Source organism: Siniperca chuatsi, linkage group LG3 (genome assembly GCF_020085105.1).
Source record: "Siniperca chuatsi isolate FFG_IHB_CAS linkage group LG3, ASM2008510v1, whole genome shotgun sequence".
In the NCBI taxonomy this organism is placed as follows: domain Eukaryota; kingdom Metazoa; phylum Chordata; class Actinopteri; order Centrarchiformes; family Sinipercidae; genus Siniperca; species Siniperca chuatsi.
This window is the reverse complement of record NC_058044.1, coordinates 17,832,989-17,851,061: the sequence shown is the minus strand read 5'-3', so window position 1 is coordinate 17,851,061 and position 18,073 is coordinate 17,832,989. Positions and strand designations below refer to the sequence as shown.

General features: G+C 38.6%; 2 protein-coding genes across 8 annotated transcripts; both read left to right on the top strand.

The window, feature by feature from the left end:
* Positions 1-267: 267 nt before the first annotated feature.
* LOC122873920 (serine hydrolase-like protein) lies at positions 268-9,878 on the top strand. Of its 2 annotated transcripts, XM_044191271.1 has the most exons (12): positions 268-492; positions 1,356-1,499; positions 2,440-2,553; positions 3,274-3,315; positions 3,401-3,420; positions 3,503-3,577; positions 4,864-4,970; positions 5,075-5,154; positions 5,284-5,318; positions 5,447-5,523; positions 5,636-5,723; positions 6,651-9,878. In XM_044191271.1, exons 1-12 carry the CDS (start codon positions 435-437, stop codon positions 6,792-6,794), a joined length of 984 nt encoding a protein of 327 aa, XP_044047206.1. In that variant the 5' UTR covers positions 268-434; the 3' UTR covers positions 6,795-9,878. The 2 variants fall into 2 exon arrangements, with proteins under 2 accessions (XP_044047206.1, XP_044047207.1); XM_044191272.1 differs by lacking the exon at positions 1,356-1,499.
* An 871-nt stretch (positions 9,879-10,749) lies between these two features.
* Positions 10,750-17,998, top strand: LOC122873921 (serine hydrolase-like protein). 6 transcript variants are annotated; one of them, XM_044191273.1, is made up of 12 exons: positions 10,750-11,160; positions 11,764-11,907; positions 13,504-13,617; positions 13,853-13,894; positions 13,991-14,010; positions 14,122-14,208; positions 14,497-14,603; positions 14,708-14,787; positions 14,880-14,917; positions 15,049-15,125; positions 15,302-15,386; positions 17,344-17,998. In XM_044191273.1, the coding sequence occupies exons 1-12, from the start codon at positions 11,091-11,093 to the stop codon at positions 17,461-17,463; spliced, it is 984 nt and encodes a 327-aa protein (XP_044047208.1). In that variant the 5' UTR covers positions 10,750-11,090; the 3' UTR covers positions 17,464-17,998. The 6 variants fall into 6 exon arrangements, with proteins under 6 accessions (XP_044047208.1, XP_044047212.1, XP_044047209.1 ...); XM_044191274.1 differs by having other exon boundaries at positions 10,754-11,160; positions 14,883-14,917; XM_044191275.1 differs by having other exon boundaries at positions 10,757-11,160; positions 14,122-14,196.
* The last annotated feature ends 75 nt before the right edge of the window (positions 17,999-18,073 follow it).

The window sequence follows — 18,073 nt, the reverse complement described above, 5'->3', positions numbered from 1 at the left end:
TGAATCAAACGCCCAGAAAACTTGAGGCCTACTCCAACGCTTAGTTGTTTTACATCAAGGCTTAAGACTTTACGTTTCTGGCCACTGCCTTTTTATCAAATTAAATTTTGGACTATTCATGAATATTTTATCGTTGTAGTAACAACAAAGATCAGGCCCTCTGCTGGCCAACGGTTATCGGGTGAAAGGTAAGCCCCTCCTCTTCTTAACGGTGATTGGTCCAGACTGCATTGCCACATGTCCGTTTATCCAATAGCATCTTCAGCTCTTATCACGTGGCGTTTCAACACCCGGAAAACGGCAGTGAATGTCAAAAAGGCTAGAAAAGAGTTTAAGTACGAAGTCGGTTACAAGTTTATTTTGTGTTGTCACAATATTTTCTTACTTTTATAGGTTTTAATCACACCGGCTGTCCAGCAGAGGTTTTCTCTAAGATGTTGCGAGCTTTGAAAGGCGTCAGACAGCTGCACTCCAGTACAATGAAACAAGCAGGTAAAACCATGACAGCTGTTTTACAGAGAAGAGAAGAGTGAAATGAATTGTGTTTACATGTCAGTAGAATTTGAGATGTTGCTCGTAGTTTTATAAGTGTTTGTGTATGAGCTGCAGACTGTACAACAATAATAAATACCTTTATTTTTTAATAGAGAATTCATGATTTCTTTTCAGTTGCTAGCTTCAATTTAATGTGACCCACTGACTCAAAATCAATATACAAATTTGTATTGGTATGAAATGTGTGTTTTGTTTTGTTTTTTAAAACAGAAGAACTAATATCCAGTAAGGGTGTCCCATGTGTCCAGTGTAGTAATTATTTTTGGTGCTGATTTGGAGTCACTGGGTCACATTACATGGAAGCTACTGAAAACACTGCCATTATTTTCTATTAAAATTTTTCTGTAAAATAAATGAATTTTACATGTATCACATCACACCAATTTTTGTATAATCTTTTTAATCATAATTTTCGCTAATATGGGCAAGTCAGTATGAAGGTATTAAAAAAACCATTGGTTTTAAGAGGACCTCGCTCGATCCGGAGAATGTCTGCTGAATATCCAACTTAAAACAACTTGCCACTCGTTGTTGTGTTTTCATTACCTTAGAATGAGCCGTTTTTATCTACAGAGGGAGCGGGTCCCCTTCCACGGAGGTCGCCATGTTGCACCGCCATGTTTCTACAGTAGCCCAGAATGGACAAACCAAACACTGGCTGTAGATAGGGCCTTTTGCATTTTTCACAGAAACCTCTTCTTTCTGTTAATATTACTGGTCAGACGAAAACTAATACAGACGACAGAAGGGGTTACAGCCTTTCACGAGTATTGCTAAACCAGAGTGTGTTGTGAGTCCAGTTTCAGAGCTCTCGGTACCGGTCCCATGGGGAGAGATCAGAGGTCGAGTCTGGGGTCCTGATCACGGTCGTCCTGTGCTGTGCCTGCACGGCTGGGCTGACAACTGTGGTACATTCAACACCCTTATTCCACTTCTGCCCAAAGGTAATTGTTGTTGTAGTAAACTGGAGGCCCCATGTAAAACTTAACCGTGCTCTCAGCATCCCAGTTTTAACTCTTCACACTTATATAGTACCCTAAAGTTTTGCCACAAGCCTCCTCTCGCTCTCAAAAAGTATAAATCTAAACCTTTAAACCTTGATTGATGGGGAGAGCGCTGTCAAACTCTCATCCACTACCATTGAAACTGAAGGCTGATTTTTTTTTTTTACTTTGATTTTTGTGTATGCGTAGTTTAAAGTTTCAACATGTTCAGCTACTCCTGCTGCCACTCAGAGTTACAAGTTAAACTTTCTGGGAAATTATTTTCTGAGCGAGGGCTGTAATTTTCCATGTCTCCCTCACAACTTCCTGCTTTTTGTACTACTTGTATGTACCATCATCCCCCTCTCTTTCTGCACCCATATTTCCTGCCTACCTCTCAGCTATATACTCAATTAATTAAAGGCAAAAATGGCCCAAAATAATTGTAAAATAAAGAAAAGAAGCTCCCTGGTTTGACCCTCAGTATGGCCAACTTTCCTCCCTTGCCAACACACTGTCCTGATAATTTAACTTGATTTATTCGACATTACGTTCTGTTTTCACAAGACTATCCAGCTCACACAGGTGTATGGTGTGTGTCTGATTAGACTTTTCCTCAGGTAAGTGTGCGCCCGTGCAGTGCAGGTTTTGCTTGCAGGTACTGTAGCTCAGCTGTAAGGGTGAGAGGCAGCAGAAGGGTTTGAACTCTTTTCTGCATGCATGTTTGATAATGATATTACTACCACTGCCCTTCGCCAAGACACTGACATTACAATTGTAGATTGAATTGTTGATTTTTTTTTTTTGTGGCTCAAGACACTCAAATTTGCTGGAGAAAGTGTTTCCTTAATGTGACAATCAGTTGGTGAGACTCCATCCTTCTCTCTGTCCTTCCCCTCAGAGTGCAGATATGTGGCGGTGGACCTGGCAGGTCACGGTCAGTCATCACATCGTCATCCTGGTGTTTTCTACTCTTTTCCTTCGTATGTGATGGATGTACGCAGAGTCATTGATGGTGTGTGAGTTCAAGACGTTTCAGGACGTGTTTAGCCACTAATTCAAATCAGACATCAGTGTTTGTTCATGTGACCGGTTCAATCTCTGCCAGGACATAGTGTGTCCTGGGGCTGGGTGATAATTCAGAGACTTTCAGTGGAAACATATCTTGAGTATATGAACATGTCGTGTTATCGTTTTACAAACGTCAGTTGTCTATATTAATGATTCTGAGCTAATTTTAATTAGAAATTAAGAGTTATTTAGTTACTGAAGGTTTTTCTTTTATTAATTTGAAGAGTTTGCCTTTGAAGCGTTCTTAACTCAAGGTCCACTTACTAGCTCATTCTGGAGCTGTCAACCATATTTTACAGTGTTTTCAAACATGATGGCAACTGAGCTATCTCCATGACAACCAATAAAACTCCTCCCGCTGCAGAAGACTGCAGTTGAAAGCTCCTGTTAAGATTTTAATTTGAAGTTCACTTTTTTGCCAAATCAAAGATTGTATGTGATTTTTTTTTTTTTGCACACATTTTCCTTTGCAATATACTGTATATTCATATCAGATAAACTCTGATTAATATTGTGATATGTTTTCACTGTATCACCCAGCCCTAGTGCTTCTGTACTGCAGTTAAACCACAGTAGTGATGTTGTCTTTCAACCAAAAACAGTCTCAGTGTTCTGTGATGAGATACTGAACCTGGTTGATGATCTGTGAAATGAACTCCCACAGCTCTGCAGTGGAATAAATTCTCCATCATAGGCCACAGCATGGGTGAGTGCAGTGGAGTTAGAGCAATTAAAATGTTTGTGGTATGTTATATTTACACTTTATTTATTTTTTAAATATTCTATTTCAGGTGGTAACATTGCTGGAATGGTAAGTACAACACATATACTGACTCTGTAGAGACTGTTTTGCTACACTGTGTGGTATTTAGTCCATATTGTGTTTTCCACAGTTCAGTGCACTGTATCCTGAGATGGTGGACGCTGTCATACTGCTGGACTCTTATGGATTCCTGCCTACAGATCTGGTACTTAAACAGTTTGTACACCCCAGACTACAGTTACTACAGGGCAGCAATTTGTTGTTTAGTTAAGGGTGAAGAAAAATAATGTGTACTTTGAAGTTGTGATGCTTTCCTCTGTGATGCTGATGCAAAATATTATATTTATTTACACCAGGCTGCAGAACTAGTTCATAAGTCCTCCCTGTTGTTGCTTTAGATTTTTCCCCAGTCTTTTACTGTGGAAGTTATCATTTACTTTCCAAGCAATGCTTCAAAATCAGACCGTGACAGGTGGCTTTTTATTTCACATTTAACATCCAACTGTCTGCACAACTACCAGTCACAAAAAATGTCTCTTGGCAAACCTAAATAAAAGTTGACCTAGACAACAGACACTTTTGATAGAAGTGGACAATCTGTTATTTTTTCGTGGCTTCCTGTCTTTTCTGGAAGAAGAAAGCTGCCGTTCTCCAGGAATACAATCCCAGGGTATCTGCAGGTCTTGAAAAGCCTTAAAAGTCATTAAGTTTAGTTTCCTGGGGGAAAAAAGGCCTCAGACGATATTAAAAAGTCTTAAATTGAATTTACTATAGTTTTAAATATTGTCTCTTATTTGCTGTAGGCAGTAATGTTAGTTATAAAATGTTTTTGTATCTGATTGCAGGCTGTCAGGAGACGTTGCACAAGAGTGGTGATTGTTGTGACAGTGGATTGTGCTGCAGGAGGCTGTTTAATCCTTTTCTGTGGGGGTTTCAGTCAGAACCATCAGACCTGCAGCAAACACTGTCACTACCGCTCGCTACAGCAGCTAGGAAGCTCATCAGCTCAGAATGGGCAAGTGTCGATTTTAGCAAAAACTTAAATGAACTGAAATTAATTAATCATTTTTAGTGGTTAATTCATATATATTAATTTATGCCGCGTATCCAGGTAGCATTAATTTAATTCAATTATATCATTAGGAATTATTGTTATATACAGCAAAGAAGTATAGAATTTAATATCATAACAATAAATAATTCTTGGTCATATCGTCCGTACTGGTTTTTCATCATACTTTCATACTTTGCTCTGTATGATCATGAAACAGGTATTAAATTACGTTTTATGTGTTCGACTTCATGATGTCCGATGCTCTTAGTCACCAATGTAATTGAGTCTGGCACAGTTTTGTCCTTTGGCTCAGTGCTAAACATTCATATTATATTATTGCATTACTCCATAATATTTCACAGAGAGCTGTGCTGTACAATCCACTCTTGTCAGGAGTTTTAAATTGCTTCCTTCATCATTTGTCTCTTTTGTTGCAGAAAGAAATGCCTAAAGTGATGAGGCAGGGGATGGATGAGATGCTTCAGTTTGAGAAGAAGACAGAAGAGAAGAAAAGAGTTTACACTTATGAGAAGGCAGTTGAGAGGTATTATATCATTCCAGTTGTTGGTAATTCATAAAGGACTATCAGATTTCTAGCAACATTGTCTCTGTAGTCAGCTGTTGGCTAAAGCATTTTATTTCTTTCAGGCTGTTGGCTGCAAACCCGACTCTGTCTGAACAGTCCGTGCACATCCTTTTAGAGCGAGGTCTAGTTCAAGCTGAAGGAGGTCCGTCTTTATCTTCCCCTTTTCTGCTTTTATGTTTGTTATCGGCACTCCTTATAGAAAAAAATGAGTTCACTCTGAATAATAACACTGTTTTTACTTTTATGCTGAAAATATATTTTTGTCTTGCAGGAGTGGTGTTCTCCCGAGACTTTCGTATTAATCTGGTAGCTTACTGCTGAACTGCACCAACTCATCACTTGAGTTGAGAAACTGCCTCTTTGTTTCTCCCAATGGTATCGTCTTACGCAGCCCATAAAACGCATGTACGGTATGTTTTGTTTTGTGTTTTCAGAAAAACATAGTGCGCATCAGTTTGGAGCAGAGTCTGGAGTTGCAGTCCAGGATACGAGCCTCTGTTCTTGTTGTTCTGTAAGAAATTCCTCTACCTCACATTTCCTTATTACATGTACTAAACTCAGTACAATACCAGTAAAATGTACCTCACTAAATATACATCCAATCTTTTTCTTTGTCTTTCCAGAGCAGACAGTGGCTTTGAGAAAATATTTGCTGAACCAGATCAAAAGAAATTTACATCAGCACTTCTCCGGGCCTATAGGGACAGAAATGTGAGCGTATTTTTACAGTCTATTTGTGTAAAGTAGGTTCGCTTGCACCTTCCTGTTTATTTTTAGCCGTTAAGCCTGTGTGTGTAATTGTGCCTTGTAGACAGACAGACAGACAGACAGCTGCACAGATGCAAATGCAGCAGCGTAGTACGAGCTCAGTGTCTCAGAGGCAGCAGAATGTTTTTATAGCTGTGAACCTCAACACTGACCTACATACTGGAACTTGGTCAAGTGTTGCTGATGAGAGAGATAACAGAGGATGTGCATCAACCAAACGTCTCCATTGATGGTCTCTTTCCAAGTCAGCTGGTGATAGAAAAATTCAGTGGATGTCAGAATTGCTTTGACGCAAGATGTCAGAATACTAATGATTTTTTTAAGCAGCTATCTATAATCGATATTTCTATAATAACAATTTGAAAGAGCTGCTCGTACAGAGAATTATCACTTGAATGTGCAGCTCCCCTCAGCTTTACGGAGCTTTATAGTGAGTTTCAGCACATTGCTTAGCGGCCCACAACTTTACTGTTTTGGTTCACTCTCATAGTGTCGTTTTCAGCCGCAGGCAGCTGTTTTCAATAACGAAAAAGGCTAGCTGGTAAACACAGTGGAGCATTTAGCAGCTAAAAAGCCAAATATTTCCCTCAGGATCTGGTGGAGACCAAAAACAGAGATAAAAGAGCATGAATATTGGACTTACATTCATCAATTGAACAGAAACACGACTCCAAATTAATGATAATGTTGCTCTGTTACTGCTGGATGTGTAAATAAACAACAGTTTGCTAACAAGTTCATCATATCAACTTAAAAGATGATGATATGTCAATGTTGTGCACACAATTTGTCCCTGCTGCCCCAAAGTGGCCAAAAAAATCAGTTATTGCAGGTTAAACTGATAAACGTCTGTCTGTCTCTTTCTTTCAGCACACGGTGGTGACAGTACCAGGCAGTCATCACGTCCATCTGAACCATCCTGAAGTCGTCGCTCCACATGTGTCTGACTTCCTGCAGACCCAAGTGTTGACACAGTCAGCCAGACTAACAGACAAACAGACCTCTAAGTTATAGCAAACACAAAAACGCATCAAGTTGTGCCTTAAGTCATATTACACTGCTGATTTTAACAACTTAAAATGCGTTAAAGTTGTGAGTTCTTGTGTTCATACTGTACTGTTTACACTAACCTTGGTGCTTAAACACAGTCAGTCAGTCAGCTGTCTTAGCATCAACGAACTGCCTCGTGTTACCTATGGTGGACTCCTCAATTACTTAAAGTAGTTTAATAGATATTAATGTTTATTGTTGTTGAGTGACAGTGGCATTGCGAGCAATATAAGCCATGTTTCACACCAAGCTGCATTTCTGTAACTCCAGATAGTCTGTAAAATAGTGAAGGGGGAGTGTTGGGTGAGATGGAGAGACCGTTTCAGCAAAAGACAGCCAAATTGTGGTTTTGGCACAGTTTGTATCTTTTGCTTTTTGATCCAGTGAATAGGTATCGTTTACAACCAGGTTTACTCAATTCAGTGAATTTGTATCAAGTCCGTATTAGTCAGATGTTCTCCTTTTGTGCTGACAGAGGTCAACACCAGGCTTTCATGCAGTATTGTATGTATTTAAACAGAAACAACGCTCCTGTAACACATCAATTTAATTATCACAGTGACCATTTGAAACCATGAAGAGTTGAACACTTGAAAACATGTTTGGCCGATGATGGCATGGTACAGTAAGAGACGTTAGCTTAAAAGAGTACTCCAGTGATTTACCATTGTACCTCTATAACACAGAGAACCAGAGATATCGTATTTTTTATTACACGCATTCTTCTTCCTTGTCAAAACCTGGCGCCTGCATTACCCACAATGCAACTCAACTGCCGACAGTTCGTTCAGAGATTCAGCTATGCTAGTGTGTTATGCTAGTAGCAGCTAGTGTAGCTTCGAGCTGCTAGCCTCTAGCAGAGTTGAGGAGCGGGCTACAGAGGTTTGGTAAGCTCACTTCTTTCTCCACACCCTCAGATTTGTTTTCATTTCAAATTTGTAGCTGACTCAAGTGACATCACTTGAGGTAATTTATTAGATTTCACGCAGCTCCCTCCGGAGCCACGAAAGGCTTTATTCAACTTATTTCACATATGCAGTAGTACTCCACTAGACCTGTAAACAGACTTTGATGTGGATTGGTGGAGTTCCGCTTTAAATGTAACAAGACTAAAACTCGAGCAGTCTCATAAGGCTGCAATGTTCATTATACACCAGAAAACAAAATTGGTGAAAGGATGAAAAAGCATGAAAACGTTTCTATTCTTACCACTAGTGGGGAAAAACTGTAAAATATGGCTTACAGCGCCAGAGTAGAGGCCATGTTGTTACCCAAATGAAAAGGCATTATCCTACAGTAGCAATTTTAAGACTCTTTAGTCAGCTTTACTTTTTATGACTCGGCTCAGTTTTCATCAATCAAAGCTGTACTTTGTCAGCCTGAGCTGTATAGTCTCAGCTGTGCTTGAAGTTGAATGCTAACATTGGCGTGCTAACTTTTATGCATTTACAGCAGGTTTTTGTTGATAGCCATAGTCATATATTTTAGCATTGTGGTCATAGTGGTGGTGCTGTACTGGACTGCATTACATTCAGAGATGTTCCTAATATTTGTGCCCCCCTCATGTATGTAAATAGAGAGGACAAAGAACTAGAAACACCTCTCAATATAAGGTAGTCGAGTACAACACCACCTTTTAACTATGACCTCAATAATAAACATATAATTGAATTTACACATGTTTGACAATGTCAAAAAAAGAGACCGTGCTTTGTAATGATAGATCCTATGGCTGAGCTGTTGTATTGGACTGCATTAAATTATACAGGTGTACCTAATAAAATGGCCACTGAAAGTACCACATTTCATGGTATTCGAGCCACACTCTTGGCTAAAAATTCAGGTTGAATGTTTTATTCTGCCAGACTGACAAACACACATAGTTTCTAAGCGTGATGGTGAACATCTGGAAACCAAAAACTGTGAATTGCTGGACTGCTGAAGTCCAGTCTACATCATGACAGCCTGCTCCTGTATGGTTCTTCTTAGTTGTCTGGGATTGTCAGGTGTTCTTCAGGCTGCTGAGCTCTTTTCTTGGCTCGGTGCCTTCCTGCTGCCCTACAGGTGTATTCGCAGGCAGTAGTTATTTCACCTTGTACCTGCTGTCTTTGAGGAATGTTTGAAATGCACTGTGGTACGTCAGGTCTCTTAGATGTCTGCTGCCTTTTGTTAATATTTTAGTAGTTGCACAGTTCCTCTGAAGTGTGTGTCCTCTTCACACAATATCTTGTTTACAGCATGTTTTCAGTAATGCAGCATTTAAACTGAACATGTTAAGAATGGCTTTTATTTTGGAGGATTATCTGTTGGAAATCTATGAAGCTACAATTCCTTAAATCTTTAGCAATAATTTAATCTTTGATCATGTTACTGTTGACCATCATCAGTGGCGGACTCAGGCTGTCTGAGGGGCGGGGTGAAAAAAATAAAAATAAAAAATCTATCTATCTATCTATCTATCTATCTATCTATCTATTTGCAATTGCAGTGGAGTAAAAAGTATAAAGTAGCATAAAACAGAAATACTCCATAAAAGTACAAGTACCTCAAAATTGTACTTAAGTACAGTACTTGAGTAAATGTACTTACATTCCAACACTGCAAAGAGGCAAGGCATGAGTTTTAGTTATTAAATGCAAACGTTCTTTGTTAAAGCCTAATCGGTGATTGGTTTCCCAGCACCTTTACCACCCCATTGTCACATCATGCATCTGCGTCGACTTAAGATCAGCCAATGAGGTCAACGGAGCAAAATAATCCGGGTGGACAATAAATCACATTACAGGTTTGTGGGTCTCTTTTTAACTAAAAACCTTAAAGGGATTGTCAAACAACACATTATCAGGTGGTTTCTTTGTTTGTAGATAAATGAACAACATTTTATCCAAGACAACTCTGAAGTTTTTTTATATGATATATTGTTTATATAGTTCATGCCTGTGTTGTATTTGTTGTGTCTCTCTACATGAATGTGACTGAGTAGACACTTGTGTTTTTGCAGAAATCTGCATGGGGGTGAATAAAATTACAGACTGGCATACATACTAATGGAAATCTGGACAGTATGTTTTTGACCTGAAAAAAGGAAATTGTGTAACATCTGCCAACGAGAGCCAGATTGTTGATTATCTAGGATTACAGTGGGAATGCCACACAGATTCACAATTTTATAACATTACCAGCAATTTTATATGTAATTATTCATGTAATTCAACTGTTGTGTCAGAGAGATTTTGGAGCAGGATAATTTGTGCAGGAACGGCAGAATGGAAGTGGGAACTTTCCTACATCGTGTGTGGAAATATAGTCAAACCATTTTGGGTTGATGGTTGGGTTCAGCAAATCCTTTGACTCCTGATTTATGTTTAGCCTGGTAGAGGACAGATGTCATCAGACACCAACTAAATTAAAATGTGCATCTTCAGGTAGCCTGTGATGGGTATGATTACAGGTTGCAGAGTTATTCTAATGCATTGGTAGTGGTGGAAAGCAACTAAGTACATTTACTCAAGTACTATACTTATGTACAAATTCGAGGTACTTGAGTATTTCCCATTTTATGCAACTCCACTCAACTCTACTTCTACTCCACTACATCTCAGAGGCAAATATTAGTACTTTTTACTCCACTACGTTTGTCTGACAGCTTTAGTTACTTTGCAGATTGAGATTAACAATACAAAATATAATCAATAAATAAATTATGCTATTATTATATCAAGTATTTATTCGTCCCCAGGGGGAAATTCACAGGCTACCCAGCAGGATGTAAAGTAATATATAAATAAATTAAAAGGAGCTCCACCTTTACCAGCGGCAACATTAAAGTGATAAACACATTAATGCATCACTAATTATAATCCAATAATATATATTATTCTGCATAATGTGTATTTTACTTTTGTACTTTTACTTAAGTAACATTTTCAATGGTGGACCTTTACTTGTAACAGAGGATTTCTACAGTGTGGTATCACTACTTGTACTTAAGTAAAAGATCTGAGTACATCTGTCACCACAGTGCATTGGATAATACAGCTCCAGATTCGAAAGACCAGGTAAATACAATGACAGAGATACTATTTCTATAGAGGCGCTGCCTGAAAGCCCTTACAGAGGGAAACAAAGGCCCGCCCCTTTCAAGTCCATGCTGCTTCATGCAATGAAATCTTTCGGCTGCAGCCAGAGACCACGGAAGTTAGTTTTATGGAGTTTCACGGACCGAGGACGTGTTAGTTCGTTTGTTGTGTTTGTGTAGAGATGTTTGCGCTGCTGCAAACCTTACGGAGCGTTAGACACTGTGCAACATTAACTACAATGTCCAAAGAAGGTAACGTTAACAAAGCCAGACTTAGTGGACGTTTTAACAAGTCCACAGTAGTTAAACTCACTGATATGCACATGTTTACTAGTTTAAATGGCGTCTTTTCGGCTCCAGCATCCAAACAGCACTTATTTTTTTAGCTTGTTTTCTCTTATCTGTCAAACCTTTGTGTGTGTGACTTTAGTTTCAGAGCTGTCTGTACCCGTCAGGGATTTGTTTGAATTAAGTGCATTGTAGCCAATTTGCAGGCTGTTGAGTTTTGCAGATGATTTTTGTTTTGAGACTTAAACTGAGAATCATGTGACACTGAAATGTCAACCAGGCTACAATAACACTAGCAGGCAGTGTCTTCAATAAGGGTACAGGATGAAGAGACAGGTTTGACACTTCACCCACTGTCAGGAGTCATGGATGTAGTTCAGTTCTGTGAGATGGTGTTTGTCTATCAATCAGATAGTTTGTTGTATTTAAACAGCACTTTCTTTCTCCTGGCTGTCTGCTATACAATCATAATTATATAATAATCCCAACAGTTTGATCAGCTGTTGATTCTCTGAAGTTCTTGTGTTTGAGCTGCAGACTGATGGCTGCTCTGTGTTGTGGGTCCAGTTTCAGAGCTCTCGGTACCGGTCCCATCGGGAGAGATCAGAGGTCGCGTCTGGGGTCCTGATCACGGTCGTCCTGTGCTGTGCCTGCACGGCTGGGCTGACAACTGTGGTACATTCAACACCCTTATTCCACTTCTGCCCAAAGGTAATCCATTACTGGCAAGTAGGTAATGAGACTTCAGGAAACAAGCTTTATTTTATGGGTCCGTCATTGTCGATCAAATTTGCTAATGATTATAGGTAAATGGAGACAATCTTCAATTGGTAGACTTCCGATTAATTAATTCTAGGGCTGAAGTAATTAGATTATACATTAGTGGTGGAATGTAACTAAGTACATTTACCCAAGTACTTGTACTCATTTTGTGTTGCTTTACACGTGTACTCATTTCAGAGAGAAATGTACTTTTTACTCTACTACATTTATCTGATTACTGGATTTACATTGTAGATTAACACTTTGCATACATGTAATGTAAACTCTGCAAAATAACTTAATTTTATTTGTGTCTATTATTGAGTCCTAAAAGTCTTATTTTCTTAAAACAAGTGGAAAAAATCTTCCATTGCAGTGAGAGCATTTCAACCGGTTAATAGAGGTCAACAGTTTTTTGAATTTTTCTAGAATAAGGTGACATTTTTCTTGATTCAAAAGCAGCAATCCCTTATTCTGTCTTCTTTCAAGATTCTCACACTCATTTCTAAAAAAGTTCTTTAAACAAGTTGATTTCTGTCGGAAACAGGTTAAAACAATCTAACAAGACTGGCAGATTTTCCACTTATTTTAAGAAAGAAACACAATGTGATCATTATATAAAATAGTTAAAATCAGCTCCAACTTGACCAGCTAACATTAAAATGCTGCATACATGTTAATGCATAGATGATTACAATTCAATAAAATGTTCTCTTGAAAGGGCTGCATACTGATTACTTTACTGTACTTTAATTACTTTTAGCTAACAATACCCATGTACTTTTACTTAAGCAAAACTTTAAATGCAGGACTTTTACTTGTAATGGAGTTAGTGAGGTATTGATACTTTTACTTGAGTAAAGGATCTGAGTACTTCTTCTAAACAGAAAAATAAATGCTGACAATTTTGATTGATTAGTTATTTCAGTCATTTGTTAAATGAAAAATGAGAAACATTAGATGTTTCCTGTCTCACACTGTGTTTTATATCATTGTAATCATTTAACATCTTTGGGTTTTAGACTGCTGGTCTGACTAAAGAAGTTATTTGCAGATGTCAACTTAGGGGCTGGGAAATTGTGTTGGACATTTTTCAGTATTTTATGACATTTTATACACTAAACAGTTCATCGATTAATAGTAAAAATAATAAACAGATTGAGCAATAATGAAAATAATGATTACTTGCAGGCTTAATCAATTTCAGTTCATTTTCTTCTGCTCACACTATGAGATTCCATGAACATGGAAGTCAGTGCAGACAACAAAGTGTCCACTAATATATGAATGATTAATTAACATAAACTTGGGCTTAAATGGAGCAGTTCTTTCGAGTACTTATAAACTCAACTGGACTTACTAAACTCAAATAACGATCTCGGGCTCTATTTTACCTATAATCAGTTACAAATTAGATATCTCCCTCCCGGAAACTTCCTTGGAAATCATTAGGGAGTAATTAAGAAAATATGGATCCGTAACATAAATTGTTACCCAAAATGTGTTGTGTGAGTATTTTACACGTCTACTCTGTCTTCCCCTCAGAGTGCAGATATGTGGCTTTGGACCTGGCAGGTCACGGCCTGTCATCTCATCGTCCTGCTGGAGTTTCCTACTCTTTCCCTGCGTACGTGGCGGATGTACGCAGAGTCGTTGACGGTGTGTGAGTTCAAAAAGTTGCAGAATTATTTATTTTCAAAACTCAATTTTTTGAGTTAAACTTATTTATTCAAACTCAAACATCAGTGTAGGTTTTAACAGGAGGTTAGACCTCTCCAGGACTTCCTATTTATTATGCGCATGATTAAAGGACAGTAGATCTACAGAATCTCTGTGTCCTCTGATGAGATACTGAACCTGCCTGGTTGATGATCTGTGAAATGAACTCCCACAGCTCTGCAGCTGAAGAAATTCTCCATCATAGGCCACAGTATGGGTGAGTGCACCATTAGAGCTGAATTAATCTTAATCTGTTGTACATTTTGCTGCGTTACAAAGTCATTTAAAGTGCAGAGCTTCTCTTTATTTACAGGTGCTGACATTGCTGGAATGGTGAGTGTCAGTGTCTCATCTGCTTCCTATTTTTCACACAGTATACAGAGACTATTTTGCTGCTTTTTGGTATGTGGTATCATCATGTGGTCCAAATTGTGTTTCCCACAGTTCAGTGCACTGTATCCTGAGATGGTGGATGCTCTTGTACTTCTGGACGCCTACGGATTCCTACCTACAGACTCAGTACAAACCACTGTGATACCTCAAACTACAGTCACTGTAGAAAAGTCTGACTAGACACCAACAGAAAAAGTCTAAAAAACAGAAAAACATTTTCTGTCAAGTTTAGTTTCCACAATGAGGCTCTAAATGTTGTTTCTAAATCCTTTATTTATAAATTTGTTCGATATAAGTAGTCATATTAATAATATTGAATATAATATATGAATATATAATATATCCTTTCTTTTTAGTCATATACTGTATCTCATATCATAAAAAAGTGCTCTGCTATACTTTCCACTCCTTTTTCTTTTCCTGCAGACTGAAATATCCAAAGTGATGAGGCAGGGGATGGATGAGATGCTTCAGTTTGAGAAGAAGACAGAAGAGAAGAAAAGAGTTTACACTTATGAGAAGGCAGTTGAGAGGTATTATATCATTCCAGTTGTTGGTAATTCATAAAGGACTATCAGATTTCTAGCAACATTGTCTCTGTGGTCAGCTGTTGGCTAAAGCATTTTATTTCTTTCAGGCTGTTGGCTGCAAACCCGACTCTGTCTGAACAGTCCGTGCACATCCTTTTAGAGCGAGGTCTAGTTCAAGCTGAAGGAGGTCCGTCTTTATCTTCCTCTTCTCCTCTCAGAGAGGAGTAATCTCACTTTGCTTTCTCTCATCTGCTGGCAGCTGAATGTGTTTCTCTTCAGCAGGATTTGTGTTCTCCAGAGACCTGAGAGTTAATTTTGTAAGTCACTTTTAACCCCTCAAACCTTCCCCCACATTTTCCGCCGCTTCTTTGCTAACTTGTTATTTTTTCCACCAGAGGTTTAGCGCTCAGCTTGTACAGCACATGTGTGTTTTATTTTGTGTTTTCAGAAAAACATAGCATGCATCAGTTTGGAGCAGGTTCTGGAGATGCAGTCGAGGATTCAAGCCTCTGTTCTTGTTGTTCTGTAAGATATTCAGCACTACAATAACATGGATGTTTGCATTATAATGTTATCACACTTTTACAATGTGAACATGTCCGTCCCATGTCCCCTTGGGCTTCATAATCCAATAATTTCATGTGCCTTAATAAAAGCAAAGCGCGTCATACTAAACCTTTTCAAAATCTCTGTTTTTCTAGAGCAGACAAAGGTTTCGGTACAACGTTTCCAGAATCAAACCAACAGAAACTTACCTCACTTCTCCAAGGCTATCGTGAAAGAAATGTGAGTTTGAATCTTGGAGAAAGAAATCTAAATAGATGTGCCATCGTAGAGGACCAGGAGGGTGAGGGTTAAGCATACAGACAGACAGACATCATCCATGTGAGGTGAAGACACTAAACGGCTTTCATCGTGTTGCAGTGTGTGACAAACCTGACTCACCCTGCACCAACACATGTAGGCTGAAACAAGCAGTGTTAGTGTTTTAAACACTGTTCGGCCTGGAGAATTTGGGGGGGGGGGGCACAGATGTTTCGGCTATGCCTTCTTCAGTGTACAATAGGCCTTTTTCAAAGCAGACATTTTGCAGGAAAAGCACAGGTGTCGTTAATAACATTATATATGACTGTACTCCATTTAGCATGCTGGCTCACTGGGACACTTAATCGAACTGAGCCATTGTTAACAGTTTGTTTCACCTGTGCTTTTCCTGCTATGACAAGTCAAAATGTCTGCTGTGGAAAAAAAGTCTACAGTCCTTCAGTTTCATGGCTGAGTACTAGTTCACAAAACAGTATACAGATTATACAAGCAAACCGATATTAATGTGAGCCATATGGGCAATTCTAAAACAATGTCAAACCAATATGGACAACAACAAAACAACTACATAATGAACAAACATATCTGTGTGGTTACACTACAATGAAAATATCAGGGCAGCCATCATGAGTCATTGGAGTTTGTATGTTTTACAAGCTGTTACAGGAAAGGAGACGTGTGCAATTCCTCATTTCAATTAGCTGGAGACATTTAATGTTAAAATCCAATAAGCTTCATGTTTAATTTGTAGTGTTTCTAGATTACCACCCGTCTGATGGCTGATTTATGTTCTGAGGTTCTCGTTCTTAATTGGACAGATGTTTTAGATCATACATCTTGGGGCACTCTAACAAATATTATGCATTGACTTTTTTTTTTCTACCTGAAATAAAATTTGTAAAGTAACCTGTTTTCAAAATAGCGTCAAAGCAACACAATTTCTAAAGTAGCCTTTGATAAATGTCTCCTTTCTTCTAACAACATCAGTCCTTACAAGCATGGTAGATAGATTACAGGTTCTCCTAGACGTAAATGGTTGGGAACCTTAATGCTGACCTACTGAACAAGCTGCAAATTGGTCAAGTACTGAAGGGGAGAATAGAAGATGTACATCAACTAAATGCTTCTGATTATAGCTTCAATAATAAGAGATCAAGTGGAAGTGTATAACAGTATATGTTGAGGTTAGCAGCAGAGAGACTTTGGTGATTATAGTCCATCGACATCAAGTATCTTCAGTAAACATCAGCCCAGGAAGACAGGAGATAGGAGAGGATCCCCTGAAGTCACTGGTGGTGGTGCGCTGCACAATAGTAGGTCCTAAAGACAAAAAGACAGGATCACAGTGGACCATCGACCAATTGGCTCAAAGAACAGGGGAAGAAAGATGTTTGGCTAGATATGATTAAGTAAAAATTTGTGAATGAAAAGAACTTGGACAGTGTGGGAAAGCTGAAATGATGGAGAAATCAGAGAGGGACGAAATGAGATTAGAGTAGTTTCAACAGTACAGCAAAATGCAGTTCTAACCAGATATTGGAAACAGTAGCAAAAGTGCATATAGATATATGTAAAAATAAACAAATGTGCAGAATGAACAATAAACAGACAGGGTAGAAAAGGATGTAACTGTGATATATGCAAAGTAAACAACCAATATGCAAATTGTTCAGTATTTATAGCACGAATTAATGTAGTAACAGAAATAAACCAACAGATTAATGAAGACAAAACGCGAGAGAAGTGAACTTTTGCCAAAGCGAACTTAGTTGTTTATGAAAAAACCCTGAATGACAGAACAAAGAAACCTGAAATATAAGAATAAGATTTTCAGTTTTTGCATGATTTTACTCAAATGTTCATCATCATTTCTCTCTCTCTCTCTCTCTCTCTCTCTCTCTCTCTCTCTCTCTCTCAGCACACAGTGGTGACAGCACCAGGCGATCATCACATCCATCTGAGTAATCCTGAAGTCGTTGCTCCACTTGTTTCTGACTTCCTGCAGACCAAAGTGCTCTCACAGCGGCTGCCAGCATAGTGGACACACACACACACATTTTCACTGTGAAATTTCACACTTCAAGTCTCAGTACACTGTGCTCATCAGAGCAGTCATTAACACAATATTGTTAGTGCATTTTTTCTGCCATGATATGTAACTATTTGAACAATACTATAAAGTTTCTTCAAGTTTCAAGTTTATTTGTCACACATTGTAAAAACTAAAAGTGCCAGTTGGGTACCCAATGAACTTAAAATTACATTGAAGGTGCTTCAAGCAACCTTTCTGTAGGATGAGGTTCCTGGAAGAACCCTCTGGAGCACTTGTCTTCAGCTCACAGCTTCTGGAGGAACCCTTTTTAATTTGAGTGAGTCCTCGAGCACCTTCGAGAGGAACCAAGTGCCTAAAAGGGTTATTTTCTAGGGTTACCCAATGACCCCTTTTACTCAAGGAAGCTCCTGGAAGAACTGAGGTTTCTGTGACCAGCATTCATGACTGCATTGGTCTACTGCAGTGTTTTCGTTGATTTGAAAGGAAATTACAACAAAAATAAAATAATAAACTAAATAAATGGTTAGCGATTTATTGATTTATTTCTCAGTGTGGGGGAAGCTTCTCGCTCTCTGTCATGTATTCATACATGTGG